Source organism: Tetrao urogallus (assembly GCF_951394365.1).
Source record: "Tetrao urogallus genome assembly, chromosome: 1".
In the NCBI taxonomy this organism is placed as follows: domain Eukaryota; kingdom Metazoa; phylum Chordata; class Aves; order Galliformes; family Phasianidae; genus Tetrao; species Tetrao urogallus.
The window spans coordinates 143,445,750-143,465,432 of NC_136813.1; the positions used below are offsets into that span (position 1 = coordinate 143,445,750).

The 19,683-nt window shown below is 48.5% G+C and overlaps 1 protein-coding gene across 1 annotated transcript; it reads right to left on the bottom strand.

Annotated features, from left to right (window-relative positions):
• Window positions 1–1,703: 1,703 nt before the first annotated feature.
• PLA2G6 (phospholipase A2 group VI) lies at window positions 1,704–19,574 on the bottom strand (the record flags this gene model as incomplete). The annotated part of the gene is made up of 16 exons (XM_079549789.1): window positions 1,704–1,845; window positions 2,149–2,222; window positions 3,222–3,389; window positions 4,140–4,294; window positions 5,461–5,597; window positions 5,768–5,918; window positions 6,429–6,592; window positions 7,202–7,292; window positions 8,908–9,057; window positions 9,621–9,729; window positions 9,936–10,118; window positions 11,014–11,110; window positions 15,990–16,177; window positions 17,893–18,073; window positions 18,923–19,138; window positions 19,390–19,574. The coding sequence occupies 16 exons, from the start codon at window positions 19,572–19,574 to the stop codon at window positions 1,704–1,706; spliced, it is 2,391 nt and encodes a 796-aa protein (XP_079405915.1).
• Window positions 19,575–19,683: the final 109 nt, after the last annotated feature.

Consider the following 19,683-nt stretch of genomic DNA (forward strand, 5'->3'; position numbering starts at 1 on the left):
GCTCGCTCAGCCTTCCCACGCTGCTGGAACATCCTCAGGTCCCACTGATCAGGAGATCCCTATAGGCTTGTGATCACAGGCAGCAAATAAGAGGGAGAAAAAAAAAGTGGAAAAAAAAAAAACAAAAAACAAACAACCCACCTCCAAATAGGTTTCAGCTCTTCCCTTCCCTCTAAACCCCCACTCCTGAGCCTTCCTCCCACTTCCAGTCTCACCGAGGCTCTCCAGTGCCAGCACAAACTTGTGCTGAATGTCCCTGTTCTCCCTGCCTGCATGGACCCCAAGCACAGCATCACTACTGGGAGCCCTTGCAGATGGAGTTGGCTTATAAAAAAGGGTAAGAGAGATTATGTTCTCTCCATCCTAAGCTGTGGGAGCTGCTCCAAAGCCCCTGCACTGGCTGGAATCGATAAGCCCAACACATAATGCTGTGTTCTGTAATGTGTTCTGTAGGACAGCCAGCACACTCTCATCATATGCATGCTCCCAGAGATGGCCCTGGACACAGATCATTCACCTACCCAGCCCATACAAAGTGTACAGCTCTGTGTCTCAAGGAGCTCAATTTGTGATTTTCTACTTACAAGATTCAGAATGCAAGATCAGAACACTTTTGGTGTTCTGCAGGATGCAAACAAGACAACCACAGACTGCGTTACAACGAACCAAATTCAAGGCTCTCTTTATTTCAAGTCCAGTTAGGTTTTGTTCACAGTAGTAGTCCATTCACTCAAAAGCAAATGATTTAAGTTTTCAGTTTTTCAGGTTACTCCAAAAAATTCCTTCCAGTGGATACACATCATTTATAAATATGCAAAATTTGCTGCAGAAACATTTAGTATAGAAGTCACACCGGGATTTCCAGCAGTAAAAAAGGTAAAATAAATCCAAATTGTCAGCATCTTTGGTGCAACCTGATGTCAGGTTCAATTGCACACTAACAAAAAAAGAGAATCTCTCTACCACGACAAGGCATTAGCTCTCAACTTGAGCTTGCCACGGACAAGACACAAGGTTTTCACATCTCAGCCCTTGAGCAGAGTATCACAGCACGACAGGGGGCATAAAACAGTTCTGGGGGGCTGCTCCCACCCCAGGTGCAGTCAGAACCCAAGCTGCCAGCTGTCACTGAGGGCAAAAGGGAAGGGCGTTACAAAAGCCAACTGGCTCTTCCAATGTCAGTCATTTGTTGCATCAATCTACTGCAGAAGGCTGCAGAATTTCTGCCCCCTTCTCAACCAAGTATATTGATCAAAGACAAATGCCTTTCACCATCTTACATGTTTTGAACCACCTTGTCCCATGCAGGGAAGATAATCCTTGAAACTCTGTCAGGTATTGGGCTATTGTGTGAGGTGGGAAGGAGTAAGGTGCTTTGTCAGTACTGCACAGACTGCAGCTGGCTCATGATAGCTGGGGATCTGGCTTCTGGGAAGGGCTGTACGCTCAGATAGCAGGGCAGCAAAACAAAGCACAGTGGAGTGGAGATTAGCCTATAGTGGGACAGTAACTGTCAGCTTTTTACAGCTGTCCTGGAATACACGTGTACGTGCACTGTTGTCTATTAAATATCAGTAATTTCTAGTTATTATTAGCAGTGGCAGTCCCTTCCCCCACCTCAACATCCTGATTCAAGGCAAATCCAAGCTGCAGCATCTGCTGCTCCTTGCCTCTGGGATGCAGAAGGCACACTTCCAGGTCAGTCATCGGCAGAGATACTGCACCAGCCGCTCCAACTGCTCCCGCTGCTGGTAGATGTAGAGCTGGGTGTCCCAGAGGGCATTCACCAACACGCTGTCATTCACCTCGTCCAGCATCACATCTGTGTGTAGCTGAGGGCTGAGCCTGTGCACACCAAGACAATATCACTCTGAGTAGAACAGGGCAGCATGCACATCCACTAAGGATCCTCTTAGCATGCTCCAAATCCCAGTAATGGATCCCACGTAAGGCATGCTCAGTGTGTCAGCTCTTACACTGTATTACAGCATCCTCCATTGTATCACAGGAGCAGTAGGATTGGGGGCAGGAGGCCAGGTCTGGGCTGGCACACCTTTGGAAGGGATGGGATTTGGGATGACACATGCCACAGCCCGGTTCTGGAGAATAAAAATAGGTTTGTGCAGAGAGCAGAAAGGAAGCTCTTACCGGAAATATGGGATGTCCGTCATCTCACACCAGGCCCTGGCACGACTCACAGCTGGGCCATCTGCGTCAGTGCACTGTGGGAGAAGCAGGCCCATAGTTAGAGCCTGATGGCAGTGCTGCCCTCTCCCTGCCTCCAAGAGGCTCGCTGGCACCAGGCCGAACTACATGAGCCAGAGGGAAAGGGAAAAGCAGGAACAAGCGCATCCTGGATGGTGAAGATTAATGAAGTGGCTTTGTTACAGCATTCCTGATCCTTAGGACACGAGGAATTTTACCGTACAGATCCTTCTTCCATCACAGCACAAATTCACAAAAGAAATCCCCAGGGTGCGCCTCCTTGGGACTTCAGCTTTACTCATTTCTTTTCCACAACCCAGAACCAGCCCGTGATATTGCAGGCCCTCTGTGCTATCGTGGCACAAAGAACGATTGGAGGAGACACAGGGATCCCCCCCCAGCTATTTTCAGGCTTTAGAAAGTTAAAAAGAGATGAAGCAACAGAGTGAAGATTACAGTCAGAACCTCAATTCTGCTCCTTCTGACTTTCATTCGTGCACAATACCTAATGAGCTTCCTCCTGAAGTATGCAAAATTATATGCCTATTACGCACTCCTAACCACAGCTATGAGCTGCTACTTCTTATTAGCAACACTCCCACTCCTCTAGCACTTGCTAATTGTCCCAGTGGGAATCACAAAGCTGTTCTTAAGAAAAATTACTTGTTTTCATGCTGAAGCATGACTTTTTTTTCTTTTTTCTTTTCTTTTTTTTTAGTCCACATTGCTCAGACAATAATTCACGCTCCCTGGAAAGACTCCAGATCTCATGAACTGACACCTGCAAGTGTTCCTATGGCTCACTGACCACCATCCTGCCTTTACCTGCCCAAACAGGCAGAGAGGAATTCAGACCTGCTGTGCTCCCACAGTTTTTAAGCAATTCTTGAACTCTGGAGCTATTCCAAGGAAATACAGTTTTCTTTCAAACGGAAGAAACCGAAGACTTGAAACCTTTGCTCCCTCGCTGAGAGCAATCCCAGGGCTCTCCCTCTTTCCCTCCTCCCAGTACTCACACAGTCCACCACCATCTTGCCGAGCTCCCTAGCCCCAAAGACTGTCTTTGCCAGTTCCCAGGGGTTGGTAGGACGGAAGACATCCACAGAGGACACCGGGACCTGGGGAGGCTTCCCTGTCCCCAGGGAGACCACCAACCCCAATCTTCTTACTTTCTGCCTCTGACCCTGTGGACAAAAAAACCACATATATACTTCCAAGAACAGACAATTATGGCAGAACATGCATTTCACAGAAGTCTAGTGGATGATCTGAAAACCAAGGCAAAAGGCTCAGTAGCCTTTTCTCACCTCTGTTCTCCCACTTTATTAATGGCTGATGAGACAGCTTTAATCTACACGCCTTCAAAGGTAATAGTTACATCCTTTTGTGCCTTACAGGTCTAGATGTATTCAAGCCCATGGGATTCCCACAGAGACGACCAGATGGCTGTGAAACAGTCCAACTAATTCAGTCATTCTGGGAATAAACCTCTCCTCTCTGTTACAGGGAGTGGTGGCTGCCACTACTGACTGATCTTCCTGAGCAACTGGGCACACCACAAAATTCACTGAGCAGGGTGCCCTACCATTGTCTTCTCCATTTTGAAAGGGTAGGAAAAGGCCTTGCAGAGCTGTGTCATGGGCCACACTACCACCATCTGAATCGTCTGTGCAAAAAGCAGCAAGTATATGCAAAGTCTGCCCCTATGATTCCTGCCTCCCCACCTCAAACCTTTGTCAGAAAAGGCATTTCACCTATCAGCCAGCATTCTCTACACACATCCCCCTTCCCATTACAGTATTTTCCAGGATGCTGCAATACTAATTTGCTTTTCCACTGGAGAGGAGTTCATTCCCAATCCGTCTTCCCCTTTGAGGCGGCCCAGTGTAGTCAACGAAGCCCCAGCTACCTTTCAGTGCCAGGATTTCTCTCACCTTGTTGATCAGAGTCTTGTTGTACTCATGAATCTCCGCCATGGCATCAAGGGTTGGGTTGTTTGCTAGCAGCCCGCCATCCAAAAAGCGCCCTATTGGCCGGAAATAAGTGGGAGCTGCACCACTGCAACGAGCAGCACGCCATACCAACTGGTCTGAAAGGAGAAGGAGGAGCACACAGGCCTCTTTCAGCAGCTCTTCTGTGTGAAACGAGCACCCCCCCCTTCACCTGCACAAGGCAAATCAGTAAGCCCAGAGTATAGAGATTGTTGTGTCTTTGTCCCAACAGCAGGGTTGGGTTTGTTATTTATTGGGTTTGTTGTTTTAGTGTTGTTGTTGTTTTTAACTTAAAAAGATTGTACATAGAAAAACATAGAACCATGAAGGTTGGAAAAGATCTCTAAGATCACCTGGTCCAACCGCCAGCCCATCCCCACCATGCCCACTGGCCATGTCCTCAGTGTCACATCCACACGGCTCTGGAACACCTGCAGGGATGGTGACTGCACCACCTCCCTGGGCAGCCTGTGCCACTGCAGCACCGCTCTGAGACAAAATTGTTTTGAGTGTGCTTCTCCCCCAAACATTCCTTTGAAACTCCCCTGCCACAACTTGAGGCAACTTGCTTTTGTCCTGTTCTTACGAATGGGACAAGAGGCCAATCCCCAGCTCACTGCAACCTCCTTTCAGATCCTTGTAAAGAGGGACGAAGTCTCCCCTAAGCCTCCTCCTCTTCAGACAGAACAACCCCAGTTCTCTCAGTTTTTCCTCGTAAGACTTGGGTACCAAGATGTCCTCATCACTTTCCTTACATTTTGAGATAGGAAAAATTCACTTCCCACTCACCACTACCCCAATTGTGAACCTGTCCCATTTGCTAAACAACGAAAGCAGCAAGCTGGAGCGGGTTTCATGGCTCAGTTACAAGGCTCCTCCATGTTACTTTGTTCCTGAGAGCCCAAGGGAAGGTACACTGATTGCATGCAGGGGTCCTCTAACAGACCCTTTCTTCAAAATCCTCACTAGCCAGTCTGTGTTCATGGTACAAGAGAAGCCAATGGAAGAGGGGTGAGTAGAAAAGGGCACTATCACTAGGACCAAACCACCAACTCAGGAACAGGGATGAGCCATTGCTGAGAGACCTCAATTTTCAAAGCAACAGGAATCATAGAACGCCTTGTGTTGGAAGGGACAATTCAAAGACCATCTAGTTCCAATCCCATTGCCGTGGGCAGGGTTGACAACCACTAATTAATCTCCCGTGTCTGAAGGATTCCCCCTTGACTACCAACCATCTAGACTGCTGCACGCCAGTATTTACCTTTGGGCTGAGTGAGTGGTTTGAAAGTAGCAGCTGTCTTGTATTCGGTGGAGATTTTTGTCTCAGGTACGGGGTAATTCCGGAAGAGGTGGAGCTCAGCTGGCTGTCGGTCACAGAGAGTCCCTGTCACAATAACTCTGGGGGAGAGGAAACAACACACCAAAGATAAAATGTAAAAAAACCCCATGCTTATGGCTTCAATAGTCTGCACATCACGAGTCCTGCAGATTTGCTCAATGGAGATGCTAAGCATCTCTGCTAAGAGTCTCCCAGAAGAGCAACCAGCACAGCCCCAAGCAGGACTTACTTGGGTTTTTGGACATCTGTCATTTTGGTGTTTTCCCCAAATTCCTTCTTCAAGAACTCATCCAGGGGCTCTGACTCGTAGGGCCGAGACCCCCGGAACACCATGTCCTTCATGCGGAAGTACAGGCAGCGCATGTAGTCCATGGACTTCCCTGAGGCAGGCAACAGCATCAGCAGGAGTATGGGGAGGGAGGAAGGGCAGGCAAACAAACAGCACATCAGAGCTTGGACTTCCCAGGACCAGAAGGTGAAGGGAAGTAACACTCCCAACCCCATCCCTTTCCCAGGCCTTCTGCCACATGCTTGGCCATCAGCAGCACGACTGGGAAGGGCGAAAGAGGAAAGGTGAAGTTAGAGCTTAGTTTCCTAGCGGTAAGTGCCAATCACCTAGTCATAAAATCAGGCTGGAGAGAGCAGGAAGAACAGAACATTGTGTTCCATCCCCTCCCCAAAATCCAGAAAGCTGCTCGATACCAACTGACACGAGAAGCAACTGCAAACCCAGGTCTAGGTTTTCTTTCACTGGCGAACATCCCTCTTTTAGGTAGGGATAACGAATCCCCGTTAGGGCTCTTAGAGAGGCAGTTCCCACCCCACACCCAATCCCACCCAGAAGAGTGCTAAAGGAGTGAGAAAGGGCCCATTATTTGCACTGTCCTCACCATGTACAATAGCCAAGGCCAAGATGCCCCCAGTGCTGGTCCCCGCGATCCAGTCAAAAATCTCACGGATGGGACGGCCCGCAGCTTTTTCGATGGCCAGTAGAAGCTGGATGAGCACCAGGCCCCGGATGCCCCCTCCATCCAGACTCAGGAGGCGGTCGCAGCTGGAGAGACAGACACAGCTGATGGGAGCTGTGGGATGGCTCACAGATCTCAGCACAGGGCCTGGGCACGGCAAACTGGGTCAGTAACAAGAAAACTGCTCTGGACAATCATAGAATGGCTTTAGTAGTAGTATACAGTAATGGATATTGCCTCAAACAAAATGTGGACAGTCCTAAGTTCCTGCTAGCAGCACCTCAGTGCCAACCCTCCCTCTGCTGTGTACAAGGCAAGGTACACACAGACACCATCAGGGCAGTGCACTAATCAGCAAAGGAGGTGGGTGAGCATCAGGGCAGCAGCACGTGGAGATGAAGACATCACTAAGCCGGAACAGCATTTGGTGCCCAGCAGCAGAAGGGAAAGACAGTGCAGGGGCTTCACCTGCTACTTCAGGCTCTGCTGCAGATGCAGGGCTGCAGGAAGAAACAGGAGATGGTCCTTTATGAGAATGGAGATTCAAGGCAACAGAGTGGAAGGGGGGGCTTCTGGCATAAACTGCACCAAAGGACAGGGGATGCCACACCGACGAGCATGGGTGGGAAGGAATTTATGTACGCAGCATTAACTTTCAAGTGCACAGGAGTTGGAACAGAAACTCTCTCACTTACTTTCTCTCACCCTCTCTGGGTGAGTCCACGACATCCGGTGCCTTCAAGAACTGCCCAAGTGTCGCAGAAACATACAGAAGGTCCTTGTACCCTAGGGAGTCATGAACATTCAAGGGCAAAAAAAAAATTAGAAACCACTTTGCTACCTGAACCCTCCGATGAGTGCCTCAGGGCTATCAGTCAACTAAATCATACTTAATGAATTAGAAAGCTTTTAATTATTCTTCCCACTTTCTCTCCGTACCCAGAAAGCTGATCATGGTACACAAAACTTCCCACCCAAAGGTAAATGATTTCCAGAGAAAACACCCAACACCTTTCCCAGCTGAATAAAGCTTTCTGCAGAAAACACAAGCCATCTTACCCATAACCAGAAGGTATCTCCTAAAATAAACTCCACACCAAAGAGGAGAAACCCCATGCTTCAGAGCAGGCATCTGGAGGGGTGCTAGCAGTGATAAAGGATTTGGAGAAGCAGAATAGGTGAGAGAGAAGGTAGAGCCTAGCAGCTTGCCCACTATGCTGCTTGCTGCAAGCCATAAGATCAAACCTAAATCTACTCTTTTGAGGTAACCTAAGCAGGAAGGCTCTGGGGACAGGGTGGCTTGTCATTACCCCTCAGGTGATGTAAACCCAGGTCACCCTGGGTGCGGGGCACCAATCCAGCCTAGGTGAGAAGGCAGCCTGTGAAACCAAGAGAAGAAAGAACATGTGGAAGAGGTTAAATATTGCTGCCAGTGCCCAAGTTGGGAGGTAGCTGGATGACAGAGAACACGGTGAGGAGCTTCTTTGTAGGCCAGAGTCCCATGCTGGAAAAGGGTTTTTTTCTGGCAGTTTATGAGAGCTGAAACTCTCTGGTCACTTTCACAAGGCCGTGGTGAGAAGAAAGTCCTGGTGCCACCAGGCAGCGGTGACATGCTCCAGAGCCTGTGCGGGATTGACCCCTTGTCCCACTGGAAGGCCTCTGCAATGGAAACCACCAAGCTTGGGAGGGAAAGAAGACCATAAGCAGCTGTTATCTCCCTGAAAGCCCCTGACATGTTGTCAGAGCCTCCCTCCGAGCCAAGCCAACTCATCCCACCCACTGCCTGCCCCTGCTGCTTCTGCCCAAGTTCTGTAGCTCCCTGGAAGAGGAAAGTTTGATCCACGGGCTTACCCACAAAGCCTGGGTAGTGCAGAGTACTGGCTATAGCACTAACATATGTCTGTGTTTGGATCTTCCTATGGATGATATAAACCTTGTGCCTAGGGTCACTTATCCTCAGACTTCATCCATTCCCTCTCCCAACAACTAGCTCCTGGAATATGAACAAGCAACACTTTGATATCCTGATGCACAACGTGACAGTGGGATGTCCTCAAGGCAAGTGCCTCCACTTCTGACATGACCCAGGGGATAAAATGCATGCAAGCAAACAAGTCCTATGCCTCTTCCAGGGGGGTGAGGGAAACAGCCTTCCCTTTCCTCTACGTAGAGCTGCATTATTTCAGGTCTATAAAACAAAAGTTTAGAGTAGTAGACTTTACAGTACGCAAACAGGAAAAGCAGAGAAAACAAGAACCTGAATCCTGCAACAGCTGGATGAGGACAGACAGCTGAAAGTGAGAGCAAGGAGACAGTCCTCAGAGCAAAGGCTGTCCAAAGAACCAGAATGCTGTGAAGCCAGAAAAAAAGGAGAGTGAGGGAGGGTCAGGGAAGGCTTTACCTAAGCTGTTGAAGCTGCTCCGCGGGGAAGGTTGGCCTTCCAGGAAGGAGGCGGCAGATGGTGCCAGACTTTGGGAGTCAGGAATGGTTGGGAGGCAGCGTTCGGTCCCTACAGTTTGCAGCAGGTCTAAGAGCACTTTCCGGTTCGCACCTTAGGTGATGGTGGGGGAGTCACAGATCAGAAAGAGAATCAGTGCACGCACACACCGGGGGCTCTGCCACATTCACAGCAGCCTTGACCTTCGTAAAACCTCTGGGATGACTCAGGAACAGCATGTCTTGGATCTCTCTGCCTTATCACAGGCAGCAGGATCTGTGGTCAGAAGGTGTGCCCAACGCTGTGCAGCTTCAAGGGGATGCTGCACACTTCTTGCTGTGGAAGAACAGCCCATGCCTGCTTATGCCAAGGCTGTTCAGTCACACCGTTATCCTGCTGTGAGCCTGCAGTGCCCAACACCACAGCTTGAAGAGCGGGTGTGTGTGCCAGCTTTTTCTCTTGCTTCTCTGCCTCAGAGGAGAAATTAATCAAGGACTATTAATATGAAGCCTATGGCACTAGCTCAGCAACTGCCAGCAACTAGAAGCTGGGAGAGCATCTTGGAGAAGCGTTGCCTATGCTTGGCCTGTTTTCACCTCTCCAAGGCACTCTTTTAGCCAAGAAGGGGAGACAGAATGGTAGGTTCATCCTGTAGAGCTGCTCAGGTAGTCCCTCACCTTTGCTGTTCCTGGCTGCCAGCAGCCCTGGCGTCTCCCCGAAATCATTAGGGATCTCAACATCTCCTCCAAACACAACAATTGCTTTGATTATATCCAGGTGGTCATGCTAGGAGACAAGAAAAAGCTCAGTCAAAAGCCATGATTCCCTCAGCTACATCCCTCATTCCCTCCTTCCTCTTTTCATTAGCCAAAGCACACGCAAGGAAGCTCCCCCTGAAAGACAAACAGCCAACATTTCAAAGGGACCTGCCTCTGCCTCAGCCCTTCAGGGAAATGCCTTCTTCTCCCCAGCAGCCTCTGCAAAAATCTCACCTTCATGGCCAGATGCAGTGGTGTGTTGCCATCCTGGCCTTTGGCATTGGTGTTGGCCCCGTGTGTCAGCAGTACCATGGCACAGTCAAAACGACCTCTCTTGACTGCGATGTGCAGGGCCATGTCAGCTGTCCGGCTGGTCAGGTTCACCTCAGAGCCATACTTCAGCAGCAGCTGTGTCATCTGTGCCCAAGCATGTGCATGCCAGGTGAAGAAAAGAAAAGCAATCATGAAGACAACTCACACAGGCCAAGTCTCACAGACAAGCAGGGCAAGAGCAGCAAGCTTTAAACCTGGACTTGGAACTAGCTGGTAGGTTCACCATCTGCTACAACTTCTGGATGTTTTGAGTCTTATTTGTGAGTGTAACAACTGGCTGAGATCAATGGAGAAAAACAACTCAAACCAGAATCTCTGCAGACTGAAGGGAAGTTTGCTTTTTGATCTCTGCAAGCCAAACGTACTCATTTTGCAGAAAACCTCCGCAGGATGCTTCTGAAAGGGATGTGATACTGCAGGAGGGAAAACAGTCCTTCCATTGGAGCACTCTCTGCTTGAAACAAGCTCTTAAACCTGCACCAGCATAATACATCACATCACTGATCTGGTTTTCTCTGGCAGAAGATGACTGCAACCTATATACCATCACCAGGCGCCCACCTCACACTCTCCTCGCAGTTTTTAAAGCATCCAGTTCCTTCCTTTCTTGAAATTGGCAGGGAATGAGACAAGAGCTCCCCCCAGGGGTAACCGTGCTTCAGTGACAGTGGTGCAATCTCTCCCCAGTCCAAAGGGAAAAGGAACAAGCTGGCAGCTGACAGCCAAGGATGAATTACTAGAACAAGCACACACCAGTCTTTTTTGTATTGCAAGGCTCCACTGCTCCCTGCAGCAAACAGCACCGATCAGCAGAGGGCAAACAGAATCAAACAGCCTCAATCAACTCAGCAGCAGAGCTGTCTCGTGGACAGCTGGCTGGGCTCTGACACAAGTACTCAGTGAAGGGCCAGGTCAGCAGCGAAAGGAATTAACCAGGCGCTGGGGGGCAGCACAGGATCTCGCCATGGACTCTATTTACCTCTGCCTTCTTCGCCCAGTGCAGCGGGACGGCTTCATGGCGTGGGTCCCTGGAGTGGACCTGGCTGGCATCCACCTCGAGGATAGCCTGGGCACACCTAGAAAACATAAGATGAAGGGATGGGTGTCTGCTGTCTTAGTTCAAGACCTGACTCCTGTCAGTACCTGCCTTCTGCACAGAGCCCTTCAGGAAGGCCTTCAGCAGCAGCTGGCTGGCTGCAGCACCTGCAAGTTCCTCAGCTGCAAAGCAGTTTTATTTTTGCTGTTTGCAGAAAGGAAGGGAGAAGCAGGAAGCATACAAGCAGCACAGTGTTCAGAGACTGCATAATCCCTTCCCAATTCCAAGTTGGGAGCAACACCTGGGTGCTTCCCCAAATACAGGAATATGATATTTCTGGAAAATCTGAAAAGCTGGAGGGAAACATGCCCTCTCTCATCCTTCTCCCCATGGAAACTTGGGGATAGTTCAATACTTGCTGAGATCACCAATCTGTCTACTTGCCTAGGAGAGAAAAAAAAAAAAAAAAAAAAAAAAAAAAAAAAATCACATCTATTGTGATTAGTGTCCAGTGCCTGCAAATGTCCACTCCAAAACAATGCCAAGTTGTAAAAGTGATGAAGCCCAATTGCAAAATAAGGAACCCAAGCATGTTTTTGGCTCGTGAAGGTCTCTCTAACATGGAAAGTAGTTTTGAAAATGCTGAAAAAAAATCAGTTGGCAGCAGTTACTACTATGAGTCCTTCTTGTAGGACTGGGACACCATGAAAATAAGCATTACAAAGCACATACAAAGAGAATTAAATTTGTCCGTGAAAAAGAAAACAGGAAATAAGTATCATGTCTTTTGATTCAGGTTCAAAGTGTATTAATTAAGGGCCAAGAGTACCATTGGCCCACAGGAGACAGGAAGAAATAGGCTTTGGAATGAAAGCTTATTAGGATCAAAGCACTCAAAGGCAGGGTTACAGCAAATTAATGATTTTTAAGCACTGGTAAGTCATCTTCTCACAGTTTACTGTGAGAAAAACTAGTTCATAAACTCTTCTTTTTTGTGTGTACGTGTCTTTCTCTTGATATCTGATACATGTAGGAGAATGACTGTAAATATGCTCAAGTGAACCTGCAGATGGGAACGCATAGTCCAGAGAATGGAAAAGTGCAGGAAAAAAAATGAAGGCACAGATATGGGAAAACTGAGGTTTCAGCTTCAGAAGTTACTACTCTTACTCTGAAACTTCTGTGGGATGCCAAGGAATGGGATGGCAATATCTGGAGGGACTTGGACTCCAAGATTGAGTTTAAGCTGGAAGGGCAGGGAGGTGGTGGCAGCACAACCCTGAAGAGGCAGTAGAAATGAATGGACAGAGGGGTACAGATCACACGTACTTACATCCTGAAAGAGTTACAGGAATTACAGAGATTGGCAGCAGAGAGGGGAAGGCATGGAGTTTGGTGACTCAGTGTAGCGGCACTGCATCTATCTACTTATTAATGGGTGAAAAAGACCCACAGCCCACAACGATCGGATCCGAGAACACGCTCAACTCCAAGAGATCAAGGATTCCGACAGGCAGCCGTATTACAACATCTCTGCTATATCACAAGTTGTGTGCAGCAGTTCTAAAAGCATTTGCAAATCTTGCCAAATCATTGTCATCCCTCAGAAATTGGTGTATACTAGAAGGCATTAGTCTAGCGCAGCAGATGGGGATGGCTTATGCACTAATTACAGGAGCCAATGTGGACAGGGCAGTCACAAGAGCTACTGGTAACAGAGGCACCTTACCAAAACCTTGAAGGGAGCTGAGGTCGTAATTTCAGGGCCATCCTTATGGGTGGTGAATAAATGAAAACCAGCAAAACCAAAAGGAGTTTCCTCACGGGTGATGAGGAAACAAAGGTGAAATGATCTTGTGCAAGCTGGTGCCCCACAAGAAACAGACAGGATCACAACACCTGAAATGCTGTGCCAATGGCAAGTCATCCCCCTCCACCACACCTGCCACCTGAAGGCAAAGCACTGGCAAATGTCAGCACAGCAGGAAGGAAGGCTTGGCAGGTCTCCCACTGAATATTAGAGGACGCTTGGTGAATGACTGTAGATCAGAAAGAACTGAATAGTCACCCCCAACTCACAGTTACAGGACTGCGAGTAGTCATGCAGACATGGCTACACTCACAGAAAACAACCAACCAACCAACCAAAAGCAACAGCACGAAATTCACAACTCTGGTATTGACTAGGAAGAAAGTTGTTTGGCAGCAAACCGAGGAACAAGAAGCCTTTGATGCCTGCAAAAATCGAGCATGCACCACTAGACACCCATAGACAAGGATATACATTTGAACTAGAACTGCTCTAGATGGCACACTCTGGTGGGAACTGTGGCAAATGCCTGGGACAAAAAGTCAACAAGGAGACACCCTGTATCTCCTGTGGAGGAAGCTCCCCCTTACGACCAGTTAACAGAAGAGCATAAAACGATGCCTGGTTTTACCAACGAATGGCTACTGGCTAAAGTCAATGGAAAGCAGTTGCATATGCTCAATTCCAGAAATTCTACTGGGGCAAACAGGTGTACAGGCAGCTAATCCCTGGCCACCCCAGGAGGCAAGGCACACTGCTTCTACGACGACAGCTGGGTTGCATACAGAAGCCTCACAATGCAGCTACTGAGCTGGGCCCAAGAAGTTGGCATATTCATTACCTGGCATGGGGGGAAAGCACAGGGCAACAAGATTGGAAACACATACAAGAATATATCTAAAAAATAAGGCACATCTCATTCAATCAAAAGATGCAAAATAAGAGGGAAGCAGATGATACAACCTCTTCTAAAGTACATGCTCAATATAAATGTTCATATTGCTTGTGGATGTTGATGAGCTCATTTGTGCTTGCATGGGACACTGCTCACAATCGAACCCCTTTGTTATTCCACATGTATGTGTACATAACTGCACTATTTGTATGCAGATACACTTAAGGGCCACGTGTAGACCCCAAGGAAAAAGAAAACAGGGTCAGTGGGCTTTGAATACCTGGCAGGTTGATTAAATTGTCTCACTGTCCCCACTGATAGGGTGCTGATATATATTCACTGCTGTGGATAGACATCAGTACAGTTCCTTGTTAAACCCAACAAATCCATTGATCAGTGGAGCACAACTGAAGCATTAGAATAACTCAGTCATCAGTATGGACCTCCTCACCAAATACACTGTGAGCAAGGAACACACTTCATTGGACGTAATGTCCAAGACTGGCCTAAAGAGCCAGCAACAAATTGAATATTCCACATCGCCCACCATCCTCAAGCTAAAGGCTTAACAGAAAGAATGCATGGGATGCTGTAAGAATAATTTAAAATGTTAAACAGTACTTAAACTTTACAACATTGAGTTTATTTTCTATCTTACTAAAGATCTTTTTTTTTGGTGAAATTGCAATATTCATAATCAAACACCCTATGATCAGATCACAACGCCTCCAATACAAAATATGATGAAGACTGAAATTCTTCTGGATGCTATCTCTCTCCAAGTATTAACCACAGGGAAAGAGAGTTGTTTACAATGATGAACTATGTGGTGAGATCATAATAGGCCACGATCTACCAATCTAGATGTGATAATTCATATAATAACTTGAGAATGCAGTGCGGCTCTGTACTCCAACTTCTCCCCTTATTCTACATCCTCTGTTCACACCTGACTCTTAAAGTCTCTGTATTCCAAGTATTTTCCATAGACACCGTGCCTCACCTAAGGAAGACAGCACTGGAATTACACTATTGGCATCACAAAAACTGAAGTGCAATTGAAAAAGTGCGAGCCTGTGTGAGTGATTGTCCCATGTCAGGTTACCAAACCCAGAGTAATATTATCTGAAGGAACTGGAGCAATGGCCTATGTATTACTGCAAGGAGATGACACTCATATTTTCCTTCCTTATCACGGGTTGCTTTGGAGTCTTGCTCTACAAGCACAGACAATCTCTGCCAGACCAGTGTGTAAACACTTGGCTTTGGTTGGCCTCTACTGGAAACAACTCCTCATTGTTATTCTTTCTCAGTAGCAAACACAGAGCGCTTGACGCCTGTCCTTGCAGGAGGTTTACATTGAACAAAGGTAACTGTTGCCTTCAGTTTGGTAGTAACTGCTGTATGCTAAGGATCCTTACCCTGACTGGTGATGAACTACCTCCTTCAACACCAGAAGCACTGTTCTGAGTTTGAAAGTACACGGTGCCTCAACACAACCAATGAATTAACTACTGTGAAGCATGTTCAGTGTCCTCAGGACTTAATGCATCAAATGAAACAATCTACTGGCTGATTGCTGTGTGGCTTAACTCCACGACAGGAGGAGCAGGACTCCTAACTCGGAACACTGTACGTTTTTATGTTTATTTTCCTGTATGTTTTGTTACCTGCCTCTGTATATCACGCTGTCCCACACTGCTAGCCTCAGCAGCAGGCACTTATGAGAAAGGAGAAGAATAAGTTAAGAACAGAAGTCTGGATGAGGACAGATTGCCAAGGAGGATTGTAAATATGCTCAAGTGACCCTGCAGATAGAAAAATGCAAAGCATGAAGAGTAGCAGCGTAGGAAATCTAGCATTAGCATACCCAGCATGCCCACTGCTGCTTGTCCTCTGAGTGTCTGACACCTGTAAGTAGACAGCATGGATATTAGGTGGAATTGGAAGCACCCTACTGAGTGCTGGGGCTCCCGCCTTGTGCAGAGTAGATGAGGGCACAGTGAGAATCAAAGTACAGCAGTAAATTATGTAAGTGCAAACCCCTGATAAACAAATCTGTGACCCTCCAGCATGGAGCAAGCCTAGCGGGGCCTGTAGTGGTGCTTGTGTGTGCCTGCTTGCTTGCTGCCCAAAGGATCCCACAGTCAGAGAGGTAATGGCCTGTGGTTGCTCCTGCCACATGCCTGCACTGACTCACACAGTTTTACTTACCCCTTCTGGGAGTACTTCAGAGCTGCATGGATGGGGTAGCCCACTGTGCCCATGACATTGCAGCTGGCACGGCACTTCAGCAGAGACCGAACCATGTCCTCTTTGCCCAGCTGACAAGCAAGATACAGAGGGGTGAGCCCTTCGTGGCTCAGGTGGTTCACACCAACAGTCGGGGCACTGCTCAGGAGCTGAGAAGAGCAAGAAATAAATAAATAGAAGACAGCACTCACTGGAACCAGCAGCTTCTTCGTATCAGCTACCACACCCAGCCAGCAGGCAGGAGCTCACCCTTCCCTGCAGTTCTACCATTGCTTCAGCTACAAATGTGACTGTTTAAAATACATGGGGGGAGATGTTCGAAGGAATTCTTCTCTTCTACCTGTAAATTTCAGATCCGCTGCATGCTAACTGGTTGCCCTGGTTTTCATACTTAATTTTTTTTCCACAGCAGCTTATGCAGTGCTATGTTTCAGATTTGTGATGAAAATAATGCTGATAAAGTAATGTAAAGTAATACAACAATGTTTTAGTTGTTGCCAAGCAGCGCTCACACAGAAACAAGATTTTTTTCTGTTTCTCAAGCTGTCTGTAAGCAAGGCTGGGGTTGCACAAGGTACTGGGAGGGGACACAGTCAGTACAGCTGACCCCAACTAACCATTCCATACCATACAAAGCTGTGCCCAGCAAAGGAACTCAGGGAGCAGGCTTGGAAAGCTTCTGTTGCTCAGAGAGTGGCTGGCTGTAAGCAATTGTGTTTTGCATTGCTTGTCTCCTCTCCTGCTCCCCCATTTTTTTTGTTCTTTCTCATTAAACTGCCTTTTTTCTCAGCCCACAAGTTTTCTAACGTTCACCCTTCTGACTCTCTCCCCATCCATCCAGTTGGGGGAGGAGTGGGGTGTGAGTGAGTGGCTATGTGATGCTTTGCTGCTTATACAGGTTAGGCCACAACACCAGTTTGTTACAAGAAACTAACCCACTGCCATACAGTGGGAACACTGAAAGCCCCAGTGTACACAAGGAAAGCAGGAATTTATTTTCCTTGGTTTAGCCGGGAATTGAAAGAGAAACAAGCTCAAGATAGTTCAAAACTGAAAGTATATCTTTAACAAGCTGAGCTGCCACCATTAGAGACATACAGGAGGAAAACATCTTTATAATACAAAGGTCCTAACTGTCCTGCCCCACAGTGTGGCAAACCCTGATTGTTCATCATCCCTCTGCCACCACACATTAGGAAATCTCTCCATTGTCTGGCAGGCAACAGGAGAGCTGTCACAAGAGGCATTGGGCAAACACAGCTGGTGCAGCTGCAGGCAAGGGCCTGTCTGGCACCCGGTCCAGACCTGAGGAGCAAAGCGGAAAGGAACCCACAGCCTTGCAAACCCAGTCACTCTGCCTCGAGGCTCTGATTGTGTCACCAGAACTGCTCAGTTCCAACAGGTTCTGCAGGCTCAGGAAAGCCCAGGGCAGCTCCAAACCAGAGCCTGAGTTTGCAGGCAACACACACACCCTTGGTAGCCTGAAGGCCCTTTTTGGAGTGCTCTACCCAGATCTAAAAGCGCTGTTGGGAGGAGATGTTGAAGGGACAGCCAAAGGTCTGAGGAAAGTTAGGATTAAGGCCTGAAGCAAATGCCAAAGGATACTTTCTGAGGAAACCACTGCTTTACAACCCTGTTCCACTGCAGGGTGGAACATGGAACCTGCTTATGGAAACTGCACCAGTATGCAGGGAGGAAGAAAGGGGCTGAAACCAGGTTCAGGCATTCCCATGGATGCTGCAGCACAGCTAGCTGCCATTCACTACCCCAGACTGCGGCCCCTGTCTATCATCCTCTCTTTCTCTCACAGCATAGAAAGAAAAAGTTCCAATCCCCCTTCTCCCAGCTTTGAGACAGCTCCCACCTCAATAATATAGGGGTTGCTTCCTCGCACAGCATAGTGGAAAACTGTCTCTCCTTTCCTGTCTGTAATATCCACTCGTGCACGGCAGTCCAGCAGCTCCTGCAGGCAGGCCATGTCTCCCTTGCGGCATGCCAGGTGCAGAGGAGTGCAGCCATCCTCACTGTCTGTGCTATTCACACAGCTGTAAGAGAAGAAGAAATGTTACAGCATAGAGAGGCTGCAAAGACAAGGACCTACCTCTGCAAAGACCCAGCCCTACCATGGACCCTCCTCCTGACACACAGCCCCTTCCTCTGTGCATGCCCAAAGGCAGCTCTGCCTGCCCACAAGAAGAGAGAACACAGACAGCAGTCAGCAACCAGGCAGAGATGTTGTGATCGACCTCTTGATGCGCTAGCTCCTTGCTGGTTTCCTCTACCCTATGGGAATGTTCCTACAGAAAGAGAATGAGAGTTTGTGATCAAAACCCTTTTCCTCTCTTGCAGTTTACAGTGAGCAACAGCCTCTCTCTGAAAAACAGGTCCACAAGGGTTGCCAGTCTTCAGCAAAATAGTTCAGTCTTTCTCAGGCTTGTTTAGACTGGAGAATAGATGGCACTGGGGAGACCTCATTACTGCCTTCCAGAACTTTAAGGGTGTTTATAAACAGGAGGAGAACTGACATTTTACATGGTCTGATAGCAATAGGACAAAGGGGAATGACTTTAAACTAAAAGAGAGGAAATCTAGATTGGATGATAGGAAGAAATTCTTTACTCAGAGAATGGTGAGGCACTGGCACAGGCTGCCCAGAGAAGTTATGGGTGCTCCATCCTGGTGGTACTCAAGGCCAGGTCAGGTGAAACTCTGGGCAGCCTGAGCTGGTGGGCAGCAGCCCTGCCCAAGGTAGGGGAGTTGAAACTAGATGATCTTTAAGGTCATTTTCAACCCAGGCCATTCTGTGAGCCTATGATCCAGAGCAACAGGATCAAAGACACCTCAGCACAGCCCAAACAACACAAGGCCCACAGGAGACTGCTCCGCATTCTCACCTGAGTACACGGTTGTGTCGGAAGCTCTCATGCATGCCAACCTCCACTGCTACGTGTGCAGAGGACCAGCTGGGGTGGTTGCGGATGCAGTCACTGAGCTGCTGCAGAACCTCCAGCGACAGGGGCTGGGCTGAGCTCTCATAGAATGGCCGCAGGTGGCCAGCATAGCGCTCAAAGCACACCAGGGCTTCTGCTTCATCATCGAGGTGGAAGAGCCTGGAGGAGAGGCGAAAGGGAGAAGTAAGCATAGAATCATTAAGGGTACAAAGACCTCTAAGATGATCCAGCCCAACCTCCAGCCCATCCCCACTGTGCCCACTGACCACATCCCTCAGTGCCACATCCACACGGCTCTGGAACACCTTCAGGGACGGTGACCGCATCACCTCCCTGGGCAGCCTGTGCCACCGTGCTCTATCAGGCCTCCCTCCAGGCTCTAAGCAGACACCTGAGGGCCCAGCACCTACCGAAAGGCCACCCCCGGGCTCTGGGGGTTGACCAGCACTCCGTCCCAGCAGCGGCCGTTGCTGTAGAGCCGCACCCGGCCGTCCACCCGCAGGCTGCTCTGCCCCGAATAGTCGGCGGCGGGCACCTCCTTCACGCGGTACGGATTGCTGAACGCCTGGCTGAAGAGCCGCCCGAGGAACTGCATGGCACGCAGCTCCCCAGCTCGACCTTGCGAGAGACAACCGAGGACTGAGAGCCCGGAGCCGGCAACTCTCGGTTCCTGTACCGCCTTCCCCTTTACGGGAAAAACGGCC